The sequence below is a fragment of the Rhincodon typus genome, chromosome 27 (genome assembly GCF_021869965.1).
Source record: "Rhincodon typus isolate 14 chromosome 27, sRhiTyp1.1, whole genome shotgun sequence".
NCBI lineage: Eukaryota > Metazoa > Chordata > Chondrichthyes > Orectolobiformes > Rhincodontidae > Rhincodon > Rhincodon typus.
This window is the reverse complement of record NC_063358.1, coordinates 9,359,599-9,377,473: the sequence shown is the minus strand read 5'-3', so window position 1 is coordinate 9,377,473 and position 17,875 is coordinate 9,359,599. Positions and strand designations below refer to the sequence as shown.

At 40.5% G+C, this 17,875-nt stretch overlaps 1 protein-coding gene across 1 annotated transcript; it reads left to right on the top strand.

The window, feature by feature from the left end:
• Positions 1–337: 337 nt before the first annotated feature.
• LOC109926747 (XK-related protein 8-like) lies at positions 338–15,191 on the top strand. Its single transcript, XM_020526603.2, has 3 exons — positions 338–912; positions 8,572–8,762; positions 11,572–15,191. The coding sequence occupies exons 1-3, from the start codon at positions 584–586 to the stop codon at positions 12,291–12,293; spliced, it is 1,242 nt and encodes a 413-aa protein (XP_020382192.1). The 5' UTR covers positions 338–583; the 3' UTR covers positions 12,294–15,191.
• Positions 15,192–17,875: the final 2,684 nt, after the last annotated feature.

Here is a 17,875-nt window from a genome sequence, read left to right as displayed (position 1 = left end):
ACAAGTCTTTCTTCCTCATAGGTTCTTACTTTTTGGCTGAATATCCACTTCATGATTATTGGGAAGCTTATTTTGGCTCTAATTTCTAATTTGTATGATTTGACATTCCCTGGAGATGCTAAACCAAAAAAACGGCAGGCTTAACATTTGAGGTACTAATTAGATGCAATTTTCAAGTATATGCCAGCTCCTTATATCCACTTCCAGTAAATAAAAAACAAAATAATTTGTTCTGTATCAGTATTTTCTGTCTGTCTTACTGAGATTAGTCAGTCTCAGAGCAGGAATCTCACGCGGACTGAGGGAAGAAACACTAGAGGGTGCCACTGAAAAATATTACAAGTTCTGTTCCCTCTTGCCGTATTTCATTTCCTCTCCATTTTGTTTGTTTTTTGAAAAGAAATGCCTTGAAACGTTACAATTGAGCTCAGCTAAATCAATAAAATGAAAAATATGCCATCCAGAAGATGCGGATTGAGTCAACAGCAGCAAAAACCTGAAGCGGAACTAAACGTTTCTAAGTTCCAAGTAAGCGGTCAGCTCTAAAGTGAATGACAAATTCCTCTACTCTTTTGTTGCAACGATGGGCTCGGGCGATGAGCTTCATTTCTCGCTGCTTGATCTGGTCTTCATCTGTCTTGGGCTGGCCACTTTTCTCTTCGATCTGGGGACTGATGCCTGGGTGGTGGCCTCTTTCTTCCAGGCAGGAGATTATTTCTGGGGTGCTGCCGTGTTATCTCTGGTGCTGTTTTGTTCAGTGGTCGTTCAGCTGTTCAGCTGGTGCTGGTTTGCCGGGGATCGAGAGCAATTGAAGAGTCTTTCCGATTCCGGACTTCTTCCGTCCTTCAAGACCACGGTAGGAGATGGTGCCCTGCGGCTGTTACACGGACTGCAACTGGGATTTCTGGTCAGGTCAGTAACGGATAGGGCGGAGAAAACCCATAACAGGGGAGTAGAGAGAGATATGGCTGCTGCTTAGAGAAGGAGTAAAATGTTGAAAAAAAGATGGAAGAAACTGAAAAAGAGAAAAAAAACTAAACAAAAACAGCGGTGGAAAATGACCAGGACAGGGAGAAGGTGAGACATGATGAAAGTAAAGCAGAAAGAGGGGAGTAAGTGGTTAGCGATCTACTGCGGGGTTGGAGAGGGGGTGATTTGAGACCCACTGAAGAAAATCGGCTGTCCCGGTCAGGGGTACCAGGAAGAACTCGATAGTCACAAATTTGATCCAGTCCCTGGCGAATTTCCTGTTCTGGCAATGCTGCAACCAATAGTCTGTATAAGAGTTGCATTCCTTCTGAAGGAGGAACAGCAGCTGGGGTATATTTCCATTAGCTCTCCATGTGGCTGGAGTACTGGGAGACTGTTACTGGACCCATGACTGCGACAGCGAATGTGGCACCCTTGGATATTTACACCTGAGGAGTCTTGCGGCATGCTGGTAACGTACGTATCTAGCAGCCACAAGTTGCAAGTCCCACCTATCCCGCAGGCGTGTCATGGTATATCAGGTTCATTAAAGTAATCCCAATTACCTTTTTTGGGAGTCTCTTGCAGGGTATGCAGTGTTACTCTGTCAGGAGGCCTGTGTTCAGGTCTCACCTGCTCCAAAGATGTGTCATAGCAGTTCTGTCCATACGACATAGGAACAGAATTAGGCCATTTCACCCATTGAGTCTGCTCCACCATACGACCGTGGCTGATACGTTTCTCAACCCCATTCTCCTACCTTCTCCCTGTAACCCTTGACCCCCTTACTAATCAAGGACTAATCTATCTCTGTCTTAAATATACTAAAAGACTTGGCCTCCACAGCCCTGTGCAGAAATGAGTTCCACAGATTCACTGTTGTCTGGCTGAAGAAATTCCTTCATTATGAGGTTGTGGCCTCAGGCCCTTGTCTCTCTGACTAGTGGAAACATTTTCTTCACGTATACTCTTTCTAGGCCTCTCAGTATTCTGTAAGTTTCAGTGAGATCCAACCCTCTCCATCCTCCTAAACCCATCAAGTTCATGCCCAGAGTCCTCAAACACTCTTCGTTGCAAGGCCTTCATTCGCAGGATCATTTTTGTAAACTTCCCCTCTGAGGCCAGGTCATCCTTCTCTAGATATGGGACCCAAAACTGCCCACAGTATGCCAAATGTAGTCTGATCAGAATCTTGTACAGTTTCAGTTGCATCTTTTATTCTAGCCCTCTCAAAATGAATGCTAACATTGCATTTGCCTAACTCTCAACTGAACCTGCATGTTAACTTTAAGAGAATTCTGAACTACAACTCCAAAGTCCTTTTGTGCTTCAAGTTTCCAGCGGCTTTCCCCATATAGAAAATACTCTACACCTCTATTCTTCCCACCAAAGTGCATAAACTCATATTTTCCGCATTGTGTTTCATCTGCCACTTCTGTGCCCACCCTCCTGGCTTGTCCAACTCCTTCTGCAGCCTTTCTGCTTACTCAACATGACCTGTTCCTCCACCTATCTTTGTGTCCCCTGCAAACTTAGCAACAAGGTCCTCAGTTCCTTCATCCGGATCATTAATGTATAATGTGAATAGTTGCGGACCCAACACTGACCTCAACGGAACGCAATTAGTTACCAGCTGCCATCCTGAAAAAGACCCCTTTATCTCCACTCTCTGTCTTCTGCCAGTCAGCTAATCCTCTATCCATTGGCTAACACTGTGGGCTCTTATCTTATTTAGCCTCCTGTGCAACACCTTGTCAAAGGCATCCTGGAATTCCGAATAGGTCATGTCCACTAGCTCTCCATTGTCTAACTTGCTTGTTGCCTCCTCAAAGAATTCAAACAGATTTGTCAGGTGTGACTTTGATTTGATTTATTGTAGCCATACCTACCTAAGTACAGTGAAAAGTTTTATTTTGCGAACAGTACGAGCAGATGATAGCAAACAAGGGCATAGACAGTGCGAGGCTTACAAGGTTACAGCTGCGCAGGAAGTGCACAAAGCAAGACAATATTAGCAAGATCAACATTATTGAAGTTAGAGAGGTCCATTCAGCAGTCTAATAACAGCAGGGATGAAGCTATTCTTGAATTTGTTGGTGCATGTGTTCAAGCTTCTATATCTTCTGCGTGATGGAAGAGGTTGGAAGAGAGCATTACTGGGGTGGGAGGGGTCTTTGATGATGTTGGCAGCCTTTCTATGGCAATAAGGAGTGTAAATGGAGTCCATGCATGGGAGGTGATAGTCTGAGCTGTGCACACAACTTTCTGTAGTTTCTTACGGTCCTGGGCAGAGCAGTTGCAGTACCATGCCTTTCCAAGTATTCTACAATCTCATCTTCAATAATGGACTCTCAAATCTTACCAACCAACAAGGTCAGTCTAATCGGCGTATCATTTTCCACCTTTTGCTTTCTTCCCTTCTTAAACAGAGGTGTTACATTAGCCATTTTCCAATCCTATGGGACTTGTTTTACTCCAGTCGTTCCTGAAAGATCATTACCAATGCCTGTACAATCTTTTCAGCTATCTCCTTCAGAATGCTGGGGTGTAATCCATCTGGGCTGGGTGATTTATTCACCTTCAAACCTTTCGCCTTCCCCAGCATGGTCACGACACTCACCTCTGTCCCTGACTCTCTTCAAGTTCTACTCATGCTACTCACCATGAAGACTGATGCAAAGCACCCATTCAGTTCTCTGAGGTATTTCTTTATTTCCCATTACTACTTTTCCCACTTCATTTTCCATCGGTCCAATGCCCTGTCTTGCCCCTGTCTGATCTTTTATATTGTATGCTTTTTCCTTTGTTTCTATGCTGTCCCTGACTTGCCTTTTCAGCCATGGTTGCCTCTTCCACCCCTTAGCATGTTTCTTCTTCCTTGGGATGAATTTCTGCTGTGCTTTCAAAATTACCCTCAGAACTCCTGCTTTTGATGCTCCACTGTCTTCCCTGCTAGGCTGTCCTTCCAATCAACTTTACCCACCTCCTCATTCATGTTATTGTAGTTACCTTTACCAGTGGCCTGGCAAGCCACTGCTCCCTGGACCTAGAATACCTTACCTGCTACCTAACACAAGAGTTCACATCTGCCATCATGACAGCAGACCACACGGATGTGAAGAATGCCCTAGATGTGATTTGCATTGCCAAAAACACAACAGGAAAAAATTCCCCAAGTCCCTATTGTGGCCAGTGACTTCAACCAAGCCAACCTCAAACAGGTGATATCAGAATTCCACCAACACATCTCCCCCACCAGAAGACCAAACATTCTGGACCACTGCCACACAACCATCAACCACCACACTACCACTCATCCTGCACCCATACTTTGGTAAATCAAATCACAGTGCTGTGTTCCTCCTCCCAGCTTACAAGCAGAAGCTGAAACAGGAGAATCCTTCACGAAAAGAAGTACAGTGCTAATCCGAGGCAACAGAAGACTCTCTCCAAGAGTGCTTGGACTCAGTGGACTGGACCGTGTTCAGCAGAAAACCTAGATGAGTATGGCACCACTGTCACGGACTTCATTAGCAAATGCGTGGGGGACTGTGTACCAAAAAACTGATTCTGAGTGTTCCCCAACAGTAACCCTTGGATGAACGAGGAAATCCAGTCTCTACTAAACACCAGACGTGCAGCTTTCGAGTTGGGTGATCCGGACCAACACAGAAAATCCAGGTATGACCTCCACAAAGCAATCAGGGAGGCCATGAAGCAGTACCACACCAAGTTAGAGGCCCAGACCTACCAAATAGACTCCCACCATCTAAGGCAAGGCTTAAACGACATTACGGGATACAAAATGAAACAGTGTAGGATAGCAGACAAAGACACATCCCTCCCTGACACGCTCAATGCTTTCTATACCTGGTTCGAGCAGAATGCCAATGGTGCAATGTCACCTGTCCCTACAGCCCCAGACACACCTGTTCCCTCTGTCACTGCTGCAGGCGTCAGATCTGTCTTCCTGGGAGTCAACCCAAGGAAAACGATGGGCCCAGACAGTGCCCCCAGCCGAGCTCTCAGATCCTGTGTGGACCAACTGGTGGAGGTATTCACCAACATCTTCAACCTCTCCCTTCTACAAGCCAAAGTCCCTACCTGCTTCAAGAAGACCACCATCATCCCTGTACACAAGAAAACATGTGCAGTGTGCCTTAATGATTACTGCCCAGTGGCTCTGACTTCAATAATCATGAAGTGCTTCGAGAGGCTGGTCATGGCCCACATCAACTCCAGTTTCCCAGCCTGCCTTGATCCCCTATAATTTGCCTACCGATGTAACAGATCCATAGAGGATGCCAATTCCCTAGCCCTGCACTCATCCCTGGAACATCTGGTGAACAAAGACACCTATGTCAGACTCCTGCTCATTGACTACAGCTCTGCCTTTAGCACCATTATCCCCTTCAGACTGATCTCAAAACCACGTGAACTTGGTCTCAGCTCCACCCTCTGTAACTGCACCCTCACTTTTCTGACCCACAAGCCACAATCAGTGAGGATACGTAACTGCACCTCCTCCACAACAACACTCAACACTGGAGCCCCCCACGGATGCGTCCTCAGCCCTCTACTATACTCCCTGTACACCTACAGCTGTGTTGCCAAATTCTGAACAAATGCCATCTACAAGTTCACTGATCACACTACCATAGTGGGACGGATATCTAACAATGACAAGTCAAAATACTGAAGGGAGATAGAGGGCTTGGTGATGTGCGATGAAAACAATCTGTCTCTCAATGTCAGCAAAATTAAAGAACTGATCATCGACTTCAGAAAGACAGGAGCAGAACACGCCCTCATCTACATCAATGGAACTGAGGTTGAGAGAGTGAATAGCATCAAGTTCCTCGGAGTGATGATAACCAATGACCTGTCCTGGACTTCCAACGTAAATGTGACAGTCAAGAAGGCACAACAGTGCCTCTTCTTCCTCAGGCGGCTCTGGAAATTTGACATGTCCATAAGGTCCATCACCAACTTCTACAGATGCACCATTGAAAGCATACTGTCCGGGTGCATAACAGTCTGGTATGGCAACTGCTCTGCCCAGGACCGTAAGAAACTACAGAAAGTTGTATGCACAGCGCATTCCATCATGGAAGCCAACCTCCCATCCACAGACTCTATTTACACGGCTCACTGCCGCGGAAAGGCAGCCAACATCATCAAAGACCCATCACACCTGGTAATGACCTCCTTACTTTTCTTCTGTGAGGCAGAAGATACAGAAGCCTGGAGACACGCACGAGCAGGTTCAAGAACAGCTTCTTTCTGTCTGTCATCAGACTGTTGAATGGATTCTAGCCTCAAATGATGTAATCTGCAATGTAACCTGTATAGTTTAATGATGTAAGTCTTTTTGATCTTTACATCCTTTGCTTGCTGTGATCTGCCTGTACTGCTCGTAAACAAAGCTTTTCACTGTATTTCGGTACACGTGACAATAAAATCAATCAATCAACTGTAATACTGTTGCATCTTATTCCAGCTTCTTCCTCTCAAACTACAGGGTGAATTCTATTATATTATTGTCACTGGACCCTAGGGGTTCCTTCACCTTAATTTCCCTGGCCAGGTCTGTCTCATTGCATGTCACCAAATCCAGAATTTCCTGTTCTATAGTGGGCTGTACCACAAGCTGCTCCAAAAACATCTTGCAGGCATTCCATAAATCCCTTTTCTAGGGATCCACTTCCAATCTAATTTTCCAAGTCCACCTGAATATTGAAGTCCTCCATGATTATCGTATTAGTATTTTTCTTTTGTGCCTTTTCTGTCTCCTGATTTATTTTCTTCCCCACACCCTGACTACTGCTAGGGGTTCTGTGCATAACTCCCATCAAGCTCTTTTTCCTTTGCAGTTCTTCAATCCTAGTGACACAGATTCCATGCCTTCTGACAAATACTTGCTTCTTGCTGTCAATTTCATTTCATTTCTTACTAACAAGGCAACGCTGCCACCTCTGCCTATCCTTTTGATTGGATGCACGTCCTTGGATATTTTGTAACCCGCCCTGATCCCCTTGAAGCCAGACATCTGTGATACTCAGAACATTGTACCTGCCAATTTCAGTCTGTGCTGTGAACTCATTTACCTTATTCCATATACTGCATGCATTTAAATACAACACCCTCAGTCTTGTATTGACTGAACCCCTTTCCATAGTTGTCCACTTATCTGCTGTGCCAGAAGTTAGACACCTGACCCTTTCGGTACTCTAAGTCCTGTTGCTTGTTCTGAAATTTTAATTACATCTCCTGAGCCCTCCTTTTAACTCACTTAAAACCTTGTTACCATCCTAGTTAGCCTTCCCACTAGGATCCTGGTCCCAGATCAGTTCAGATGAAGCCCATCCATTGCTGTCCTAATACTGATGCCAGTGCGCCATGAAATGGAACCCTACTTTCCTATTCCACTCCAATCTTTTTTCAATTGTGCTCTTAATTCTTGATGTTCCCCAAAGAGGACCTCTTGCCAATGTTGTTGGTGCCAACATGAACCACAATAACTAGATCCTGCCCCGCCTACTCCAAAATCCTTTTAAGCCAGTTCACAATGTCCCTTACCTTGGCACCAGGCAGGCAATACACCGCGTGAGACTCTTGATCCTGCTTGTAAAGGATGCTATCTGTACATGTAATTATAGATACCCCTGCCATTACAACTGTGGTGCTCTTTTTGCTCCCCCTGCTCGAATGGCCTCCTGTACCACAGGGCAGTGGTCAGTTAGCCTATCCTTCCTATGGTCTTTTTCCTCATCCACACAGAGAGCAAGTACCTCATATCTGTTGGACAAGATCAAGAGCTGAAGCTCCTCCAATGTTAAATTCAGGATCCCTCCATCTGCCTCACTTGTAATTACACCCTCCCATCCCTGACCACTGGCCAAATTTGAAGTACATAATTTATAGGGTGTGACTGCCTCCTGAAACACAGCGTCACAGTTATCTCTTCTCTTCCCTGATATGTCGCAATTTGAAACTCAGAATCCTGCACATCAACTGAGCTGGACTTACAAAGCAACCAACACTTGCTACGGATGTGGTCATGATGAACCACAATAGGTCCACCAGCTCCCATGCAAGTACTTACCAACGAATCCCCGATCGCAGCATAGACTTCCACTTCTGGAAGTTGTGCCGTGCATGTGCCTTGGAGGCTTGGGCAGCAGAAAATCAAATTAAGAAGGATTGCTGCTTAAAACCTTCCTTCTTTACCAAACTTTTGGTCATCTTACTTAATACGTCCTTGTGTGCCTCAGCATTATACTTTGGTTTAGTATGTTTCTGCGAGGTTGCTTTGAAATGCTACACGTTTATAAGGCACCTTTAATGTATGAAGTTATTGTTCTTGTTAGTTTTTCACATGAAGTAGGTCAGTACCTGGGACAAGTTTATTGGTACAGCTGAGTATACAGAAATCATATACAAAATAGTTTAATGCTGTAATAAGGAAATGTAGGCTTTGTGATCAATGGCTCATGATGGGCAGAATGGCTTTTGTCATCCATAGCAATCTCCAAGCGTACAAAACGGGAAGTGCAAGATCTACCATGGTGTTACTTTATGAATTATACTTTGTTCCATCAGGTATATAACCGCACTGGAGGTGGGGATCAGAATGCACAAAGAGAGGGACACTGTTGGCCTGCAATATATTATTTACCTGATCAGTGATATCAGCATGCTACGACTGTTTGAGAGTATTTTTGAAAGTGCTCCTCAACTCTCACTGATGCTGTACATCATGATGTTGAAGAACCAGATGAAGCTTCACCAGTGTAAGTGCTAACTACTGCCTTAAGCAGATCAAAATGTCATCCAGTGACCATCACTACGTGCTGTGCACTAGAAGATGGTAACCTGCCATCTTGATAAGTGGCTTGCTTGGTCATCGGGGGCAGCTAAAAGCCAACCACACTGTTTCTAGAGTTTAACATAGGCAGACCAAGTAAGGATAATTCAGTTTTCTGCCCTTGAAGGGCATTGAACCAGATAGGTTTTTTTAGGAACAACCTGGCAGTCATTTCTTTTAAGAACCTCATTAGGCCGACAAAAAAAAACAAAGAACTGTAGATGCTAGAAATCAGAAACAGAAAGAGAAAATGGTAGAAAAACTCAGCAGATCTGGCAGCATCTGTAGAAAGAAAGTAGAATTAATGCTTTGGGTCCAGTGAAACTGCAGTTGTGAAGAAGTGCCAGTGGACCTGAACAGTTAATTCTGTTTTATCTCCACAGATGCTGCTAGATTTGCTGAGCTTTTCCAGTGTATTTTTTCATGAAAAAAAGTTGAGATAGAGGAACTGAATGGTCTGCTCAAAGTCAACAATGTAAACAGTTTGTGAGGCCTCAGGTATTTTTGTTTAAAGTTGGAACAACAGAAACAGCCTGAATGTCAAGCTCCCACAAAACCAGGATTTTTTGTTTTAGCTTTCAGCAATTGCAGATGTCTTGAAGCTGGATGTAGAAGGTCTTATTCCTGCCTCCATTACAGCTAAAAGCTGGGGTTCTCTTCCTGCTGCTAAAATTGTATGTGAAACAATCTTTTTTACTGAATTTGCCTTTGCCAACGATGTGTTAATGAGATATTACTATATTGGAACAGTTAGTTAGTAGTGGTTAATATATATTTGTTAAGCATTTTAAAAGAGTTACAGTAAAGCCAATTCTTTTATTTATATTTTGCCTGTATTTTACTGTAACATAAAAATTAAGTGTATTTTGCTTAAGTTGAGCAGTTTAACCAAACAAATTGCATCTGGAACACAACACCTTATACTTTACTTTAAAATGAGAAGAAGTTAGGATCTAGGCTATCTTCATAATGCATTTTGAGGGGCTTTGGTCTGTCCCATATCACCAGCAATTTCTGTTTGTGTTTCTCATTAGGCCAGAGGTGCAGTTAAGAGACAACCACATTGCTGTAGGTCTGGAGTCATATGTAGAACAGTGGATTTCCTGCCCTTGGTGAACCAAATGAATTTTTACAATAATGGTCATATGGTTGCTGTTGGATTGCATTGTATTCAAGTTTCATGATGGTGAGATTTGAACCCCTTGTCCCATAACATTAACCCAGAGTTGGGGGTTGTTAGCCAGTGACCTTACCATTAGGCCACCACCTTCCCAATTGGGGAGCTTTTGTGGAATTTGGACTCATATTTCCAGATCATTAGTCCAGGACCATGAATTCCACTTCAGTAGCATAACTATGTTACCATTTCTGCTTTGATCAGATTTCTAATCAACCACTTACTGTGGCCAATTACAGTACAACAGGTTGGAAGATTTCAAGATGCTGCAGTTAAATAGAAATCTTGTGGTACAGTGGTAGTATCCCTACCTATAGAACCAGGAGGCCTAGGTTCAAGAAGCACCTGTTCTAGAGGTGTATGACACAATCTCCGAGCAGGTTGATTAGAAAATATCTTAAAAAGAGATATTGCTTTTTATATATTTCACTTGGTGCCACTGACTGATGTAAGTAGTGGAATCACATTTCATTTAAAGGAGGTCAACTAACTAAATTATATGGTAAATCTAAATTTGCAAAGGCCTTTTTGTTAAAATACATGCTTCTGACAGTAGATGTTCAACACAGAATTGTTTTGACAAACAAAATATAGACAAAGGTATTTCAGAATAGCTATTATAGTTTTTTTTAAGAGAACACCACCAGTAATGCATTCCCACAATTTCCATAACTATTTTAAAAAAGTGTCCCCTTTCCCTTGTTTTACCACTTCACTTCATTTGTGGCTTATTTTCCAGGAGCTTGATTCTTGTTGCAAGTGATGGTCCTTTGGATCAAATCTAGAACCGGCTTAGACAAGGTGATCTTTTTACTCACTGGTAACCATTGACTTTAGCAGAATTAAAGCTGGGTCCTTTGTGTCAAGAGGTTATTTGACTATGAAGTATCATCCCATCCCATTTAACTTCCCAAGTTGGATAGCTATTGCAGATTGGATTAGGAAACAGTGACTTCCTTTGCAAAAAAAAAAAAAGCCAGTCCTCATTTTGTTCATGATTTTTGGACAGAATTTTAAGATTTTTTTGTCCTGCAGCTGCATTTATTTAATGAAATCACACACAAACACTTTCCGAGAAGAGTCACTGGGTGATGGTTCCCTGGCTAATTTCACCTCTTCACCCCCACCTTTCACCACCAAGAAACAAATTATTAGGTGAAAAATAAGTGATCGTTTTGGCACTTTATAACTTTGCTCTTGCTTAATTTAAAAGGAAGGTGTTTTCTGTAACATTGTGACGTTTGTAACTTTAATAAATATACAGCATGTTAAGGGCCAGTGAAATAGTACCTGAAGATGGCAGCTTACAGTGAAACTGCACAATAGTAGTTTCATTGTACATAATATTTTGTTGTAATTGCCAAATATCTTATAAATTACTGTTGAATGAGACTTATTTAACCCCTTAAAGGTGTTATCATGTGAATCAGAGTATGGCAGGTTTTTTTGACATAATGACACAAAGCTGAATTCTCTGCTACTCAATGAATTGCTTAAGCAACCAACAACGTGAAAAACCTTCTCAATGATTGCCCTCTCACTATTCCAATTTCCACAGGTTTCTCCATTGTGGCGTCTTTCCTCTCCATTGCGTGGGCCGTCCTGGACTTTCACAAATCCCTGCGCAGCTCTCTCTCTGACAAAGTGAATCTTAGATTCAAGTCTGCGGTGACTTATTTTATCTTTAACCTGCTACTCATCTGTCCTAGGATTTGTAGCATTGCCCTATTTGCAATCATATTCAAACACTATGTCCTCTTACACTTTGCTCTTATATGCCTGCCCATGTTTATTTGGACTTGCCAACAAGGCACAGACTTTATGAACAACCTGCCTGAAGAGGTATTCTACAGGGGTGCAGTAGCAGTGATCTTGTATTTCACCTGGCTTAATGTTGCTGAGGGAAAAACATTCATCAGACAAGTTATTTATCACTCATTCTTGGCTGTGGATTGTGGGATTTTAGTTGGATTTTGGTGGATTTATAGAGATCCAGTTTTAACCGCTTCGTATGCTCTCCCACTCCTTTTTGCAATATCATCATCATATTTTCTTGGGGCGATTGTAAAGTGCACTTATTACAAGTATCTTCATCCCAGGGTCACGGCAGACTTGCTATCAACTGATGAAATAGACATTCTACAAGATGTTGGATTTCGATTGATTTGTGAGAGCAGACCTTTGATAAACAAGAGAATGCAAATCCTATCCAATTGTTTTTACTCTTCTAAACCTGGGGGAAACAAACGCCACTCAAATATGGAGGAAACTAAAATCTAAAGGTCCAGTATTCCGTTGAATATCAGTTTATGTAAAGGTTTGTTTCACTGCTATTAAACTTCATGGCACGTGTATTTCACGTCAAAATGCACAAAGGAGAATGTATACAATAGGAGCAGATGGTTCTTCAGTTAATTTTTGTTCCGATGTTCTCCACTCCTGCCAATCTCAGTTTACATAATGGGTGTTCAACAAATTAATATGCTTAAAATCAGCATCAAGGAATGGAGATGCCATCCCTGAGTCAGTGAAGAGGAGTTTCTCCATCAATGTGGTGTGTTAATTTTTCCTGATCTATTGAGTTATGTAGAAATTATACAGGCCAAACTGCATGACCAATAAGTCAAAACCTATGTTTTTGTCCCGTTCCCATATCTCTTTCCTTTCGTTCAACCAAAAGTTGCTTTAAGTGTTGATGTTATCTGCTTCAATCACGAACTCTGTTGATACATTTCTTTTTAAAAGACATTTGTGAATCTTTGGGGTTTTTTTTCTGCTCCCTATTCTTAGTTTTATATATTTAATCCACATCTGTGTCCCTGCATTCACACACAACAGCTTCTCAAAATCAAAGTGTAACTGCTGCTTTTTAAATCTCCTTCACCTACTGACTGAATTACCAATCACAACAGCTTATCAATAACATTGGGCAGATTCCTTTTGTACTCAAAATTATTCATTATACCTATTTTAATACCAGTGACAAATTTGGACACTACTTGCTCTAGCGTTATATTTATAATATTGATATAGAAACTAACAGAAGCAACTCTGGAACAGAATCTTATGGGGTACTGTTATCTACTGTCACCCCTCAGAGAAATAAAGCTGCCTTGAACTTCTAATTTATTTTCCACTTCTAACTATTTTATAACCCAAGAAGCCATAGTTCCCAAATTCTATGCCCCTTATTCATGTCCAATATTTTTCAGTTTGTTAAATTTTCAAAGACTTTTTGGATGTCTTTAATTCACGTTTATCTTGCAATCCTGTTTAGTTGCTTCTTCGTTGTTTCCAGGTTAGATTTTTGGCTTAGCTGAGCTCAGCTGGAGCCGTAATGAGAACATCCAAATTAGCCTTAGTACTTCTGGCTGAATTTTCCTATTATAGATGTCGATTTGTCTATGGTATATTTCTCAATTTTTATTATAAACTTGTACAACAGAAAGAAAATTAGATTCAATTCTACTGCCTTAACCAACTCAAAATTAACAAAATATAGTTCAGTTAGCTGAGTTCAGCAAAAACAAAAAGTTTCAAAACTTCTTTAAGTATATCATGATGCATCAGAGAAATTTACATCATTTATCATTACAAATTCAGAAATTGGGCTGTATAATCAGTTACAAACTAGGCAACTAAAATGGAAGATATTATTAAGTAAGGCTTCGGGAGTTGGATCAGAATGAAAGCCATGATGGTGAGAAAGTTCAAGGCTCAATGCCCTATTTATGTCAACTCAGTTGATTGTTGCCAGGACCTCATGAGCAGCATAGTAACTAACTGTGACATTTTAGTCTTGGAGATGGAAAATTGATTGTGGAGAGGGAGTTCTTTTCACTGATTGCTACAGTTCCCTGCCAGTTGACATTGGAGGAGTCAATCTATGCTATGATGTTGCTAATAGTCATGATCAAGACTCACGTAAGAAATAGTAGCAACGTGAATGAGGTACAGGGCAATGCTTGAAGCAGAATACTGCAGTTAATGAATGCTGAACAGAGGAGATCGAAAAGGAAAAGATTATGAGCTCTTTGTGCAAGTTGTTGTTATTGAATCTATCTAATCTGGAGAACGCAGCAAATGTTTGGTATGACTGAAAAAGTTGTCAACTAGTTTACATTTAACAAGTGTTAACATGACAGAAATATAACCAAATATGTGCAAATAGACATAAAATGTAAGAATGGGAATATTTCCTTTGGTGCATGATATGGCAAATAAGACATTTCTAAAGAATGCATTTATGACTTTGCTATCTATCACAATGCAGAGGAAGTCCCCATTGTCCCAAAAAAGCCACCACATCTGCTTATGGTGGTCATATGCAACCATACATTTGACAACCAGTGTATGTGCCATTAGAAGGTCAAACACGGAGATTGAAATTAGTTTAAGTTAAAACTTTGTCACTTTCTCCGAGGAAATGTAAGTATTAAAATTAACCGGGCTGCAGAAAGGTGATTCTGATTTAGTTAGTTTGAACTACTTATAGTATATAATTCATGAAAGAAATGGAAATGTAATGTGTTTAACTCTGGATTGTCTGAGAATATACCAGCTGTCCCTGAAGGCTGCATCTTCATCTGTACTTGGTACCTAAACAGGTCAGCTGTTCTTATTTTTACATAAGCGTGTTTCTTTTTACACATATTGAATGAAAAAAAACTTCAATAATATATATGTACAAAAATATCTTTTTCTATTGTGCAATTAAATTTCAAAAGTGGTTTTGATTTGGTGGATCCAGCATGGACTCAATAGGCCAATGGCCACCTTCTATGTGATTCTAACTTCTGTATAGAACATCAGTCAGCAGAGCAGTGAGATGGCAGCCCTGGCAGCAACTGAGGTGCTGTTGGAATCAGGGCATTAATTAAGTTGTAGAAATGAGTGGGAGATTCAGAAATTATATCAGTAGCTCCACATATCCCAGGAGGTTTCCAATTTATCTGATCTCAGCTGAGTCAGTGCCAACAACTTCCCTTAGCATGAGGAAGGAACAACAAGTCGCAAATCTTGATAAATAGAACATAAAGTCAGAGTTAAACAGTACAGAAACACACGATTCGGTTCAACCCATCCATGCCGACCAGACATCCTAAACTGATATAGTCCCATTTGCCATTATTTGGACCATATCCGTCTAAACCCTTCCTATCCATATACCCATCCAGATGTGTTTTAAATGTTGTAATTGTACCAGCCTCCACCATTTCCTTTGGCAACTTGTTCCATACATGCACCACCCTCTGTGTGAAAAGGTTGCCCCTCAAGTCCCTTTTAAATCTTTCACTTCTCACTTTAAACCTATGCTCTCTAGTTTTGGACATCCCTGCCATGGGAAAAAAAAAACCTTGGCTATTCACCATATCCATGCCACTCATGATTTTATAAACCTCTATAAGGTCACCCCTCAGCCTCCGATGTTCAAGGGGAGAAAAGGCCCTGCTTCTTGCTTTAGCTCAAACCCTCCAATCCTAGCAACATCCTTACCAAAATGATCTTTTACTAAAACATAATCATACATTGTTGCTGTTTTTGTTTTAGTAATAAAACAAAAGTTTATCAACAACAGAAATGAAGATAAAGAAACTCATTCTACTCCTTTGTAACACAGATTCAAAAATTCTTAAACACACAGTAAAAATAACCCAAGCTTTCTTGAGATTGAACAGAAACAAAAGTCTTTCAACTCATCTGCTGGAACTGTACATAACTCTTTTTTCATCATTACGCTCCTAACTTAGTTTCCTTCCAATGCTATACTATCCTTGATGCAACTTAAATTCCTTTTGTTTTTAAATTAAAAACTTTTTTCCACTGACTGTATCCCAACAATCCAGTCTGGGATTAACAATAATTTCTTATTCTACAAAAAATGTCATTACTTTAAATTCCTTTCCTTTGGAACAATGTCAACCACATTGAAAGACTTCTTAGTTCTACAGAACTTGATACATGCTTCATTTTTGAATGACTTTCCAGCACAGACAGAAATGGAAGCTAGAATCTGGGTAGTTCTCTGGGAACTCTAGGTGACTTGTCTCCCTTGAAATTATTCATGTTGTAGTTTTATTTATTTATTTACTTTAAAAGCTTATTGTTCATTCCAAACACACAGAGAAACCCATATATTTAACTTAGAATTCAAAGAACCCAATCTTGCAGTAAATGATATTAACCACATACAGATATATATATATATATAAATTTCACAGTTTCATCACACCTCCCCCCAAAGAAGAATTAAAATGGATCTGAAAGAGGTATCAGAATGATCTTACCACTAATTCTATATCAGTATAACAATAATAACATGTTGAAATTGAACATATAATGAGCTGTACAGCAGTCACTTTTACTCATTACACAATCTCTGCTGTGTACACTCAAATAACTCACAATGACATTTACCTTTCTGAGAAGGCCAAAGGATTGTCTGTACAAATAGTAGTTTCTTCCATACTGTTACCAATGTAAGATAATGTAGAGCTGACACAAAACCTGATGTTTCTTTATCCATAGTCAAAGATTTCTGTTCATCTGTGTTCAGTTTTTTTAAAATAACTGACAGGCCATTCAATTCTCATTGCATCATCTTGCAGTAAAACAGCTCCTATACCAATATTACTGGCATCAATAGCCAATTTGAATGGTTTTGCATAATTTGGCACAGCTGTGGTGCTGTTGTAAGTAGAGCTTTCAGCTTCGCAAAGGCAATTTGTACTGTTATATACATTCAAATATTTTGCTCTTTTTTGACAAGTTTTTTAAAGATGCACCACCAACAATGAAGTTTAGAACAAACATACAATACAATCTACTCTTGCTAATTTAATTTAAAATGTCATGCTTGGTCTTTGAGAAAATCCAAAACAGCCTGTACTTTTACTTCTTTCAATGATATTTGCCCTGCAGTATGGCCTAAATAAGTCACCGGAGTCTTGAAAAATGCATTCTTAGCCATATTTATATCCAACATATCTTGTAGCGTTCAATTGAACAGTTGAGTCAAAGATGTAAATGCTTTTCTCCAGTTTGGCTAAAACCAACCAAATTGTTGATATAAACTGTACAGTTAATCTTTAATCACTTTATTGGTCAACTATAGAAACATTGCTGGTGCACTTTTCATTCCAAATGGCATGCTTTTGCACTAACAAAGTCCATCCAATGTCACAAAAGCCGATATTTTGTTAGTTTAGTCTGTTAAAGAAATTTGCCAATATCCCTTTAGAAAGTCAACTTTTGTGACCAACTGTGCATGTGCATTTGGTCTATACAGTCCTCCAGTCTTGATATAGGATATGAGTCCACTTTCATTGCCATGTTGACTTTATGATAATACAAAATATTTATGACCCATTTAGTTTTGGCTCCATTGAAATAGATGAATTCCAGCTGCTTTGACTCCATTCTATAATGTTGCTGTCCATCGAGAACTTAATCTCTTCCCTCACCTGATCTAATCTCTCCAGATGGAGCCTAGATTGGTGTTGCCTTATAGGTAATCCATTGTCCATATTAAATCATGAACAGCCTCCTCAATTGATTGATTGATTTATATTTCTGTAAGAACCTTTGTTAGTTACTTTAGTAACTTTCTGGAAGATAATACATCACAGTCTCCAACCTTTTAAGCACCTCCAAGTTTTTCCAACCTTATTGTTGGAGTGTTAACTTCTGAAATTTCCCTTTTAGACTTCGTTCTCCAATTGCTCTGATATTTCTTTTTCATTTCTTACTTCCTTCACTAATATAAATACACTTTTCTCCTCACCATCATCCCAATCATAATATCTTTTCAACATGTTAACATGACACACTTGCTGACTCTTTCTTCTGCCTGGGAGCACTCA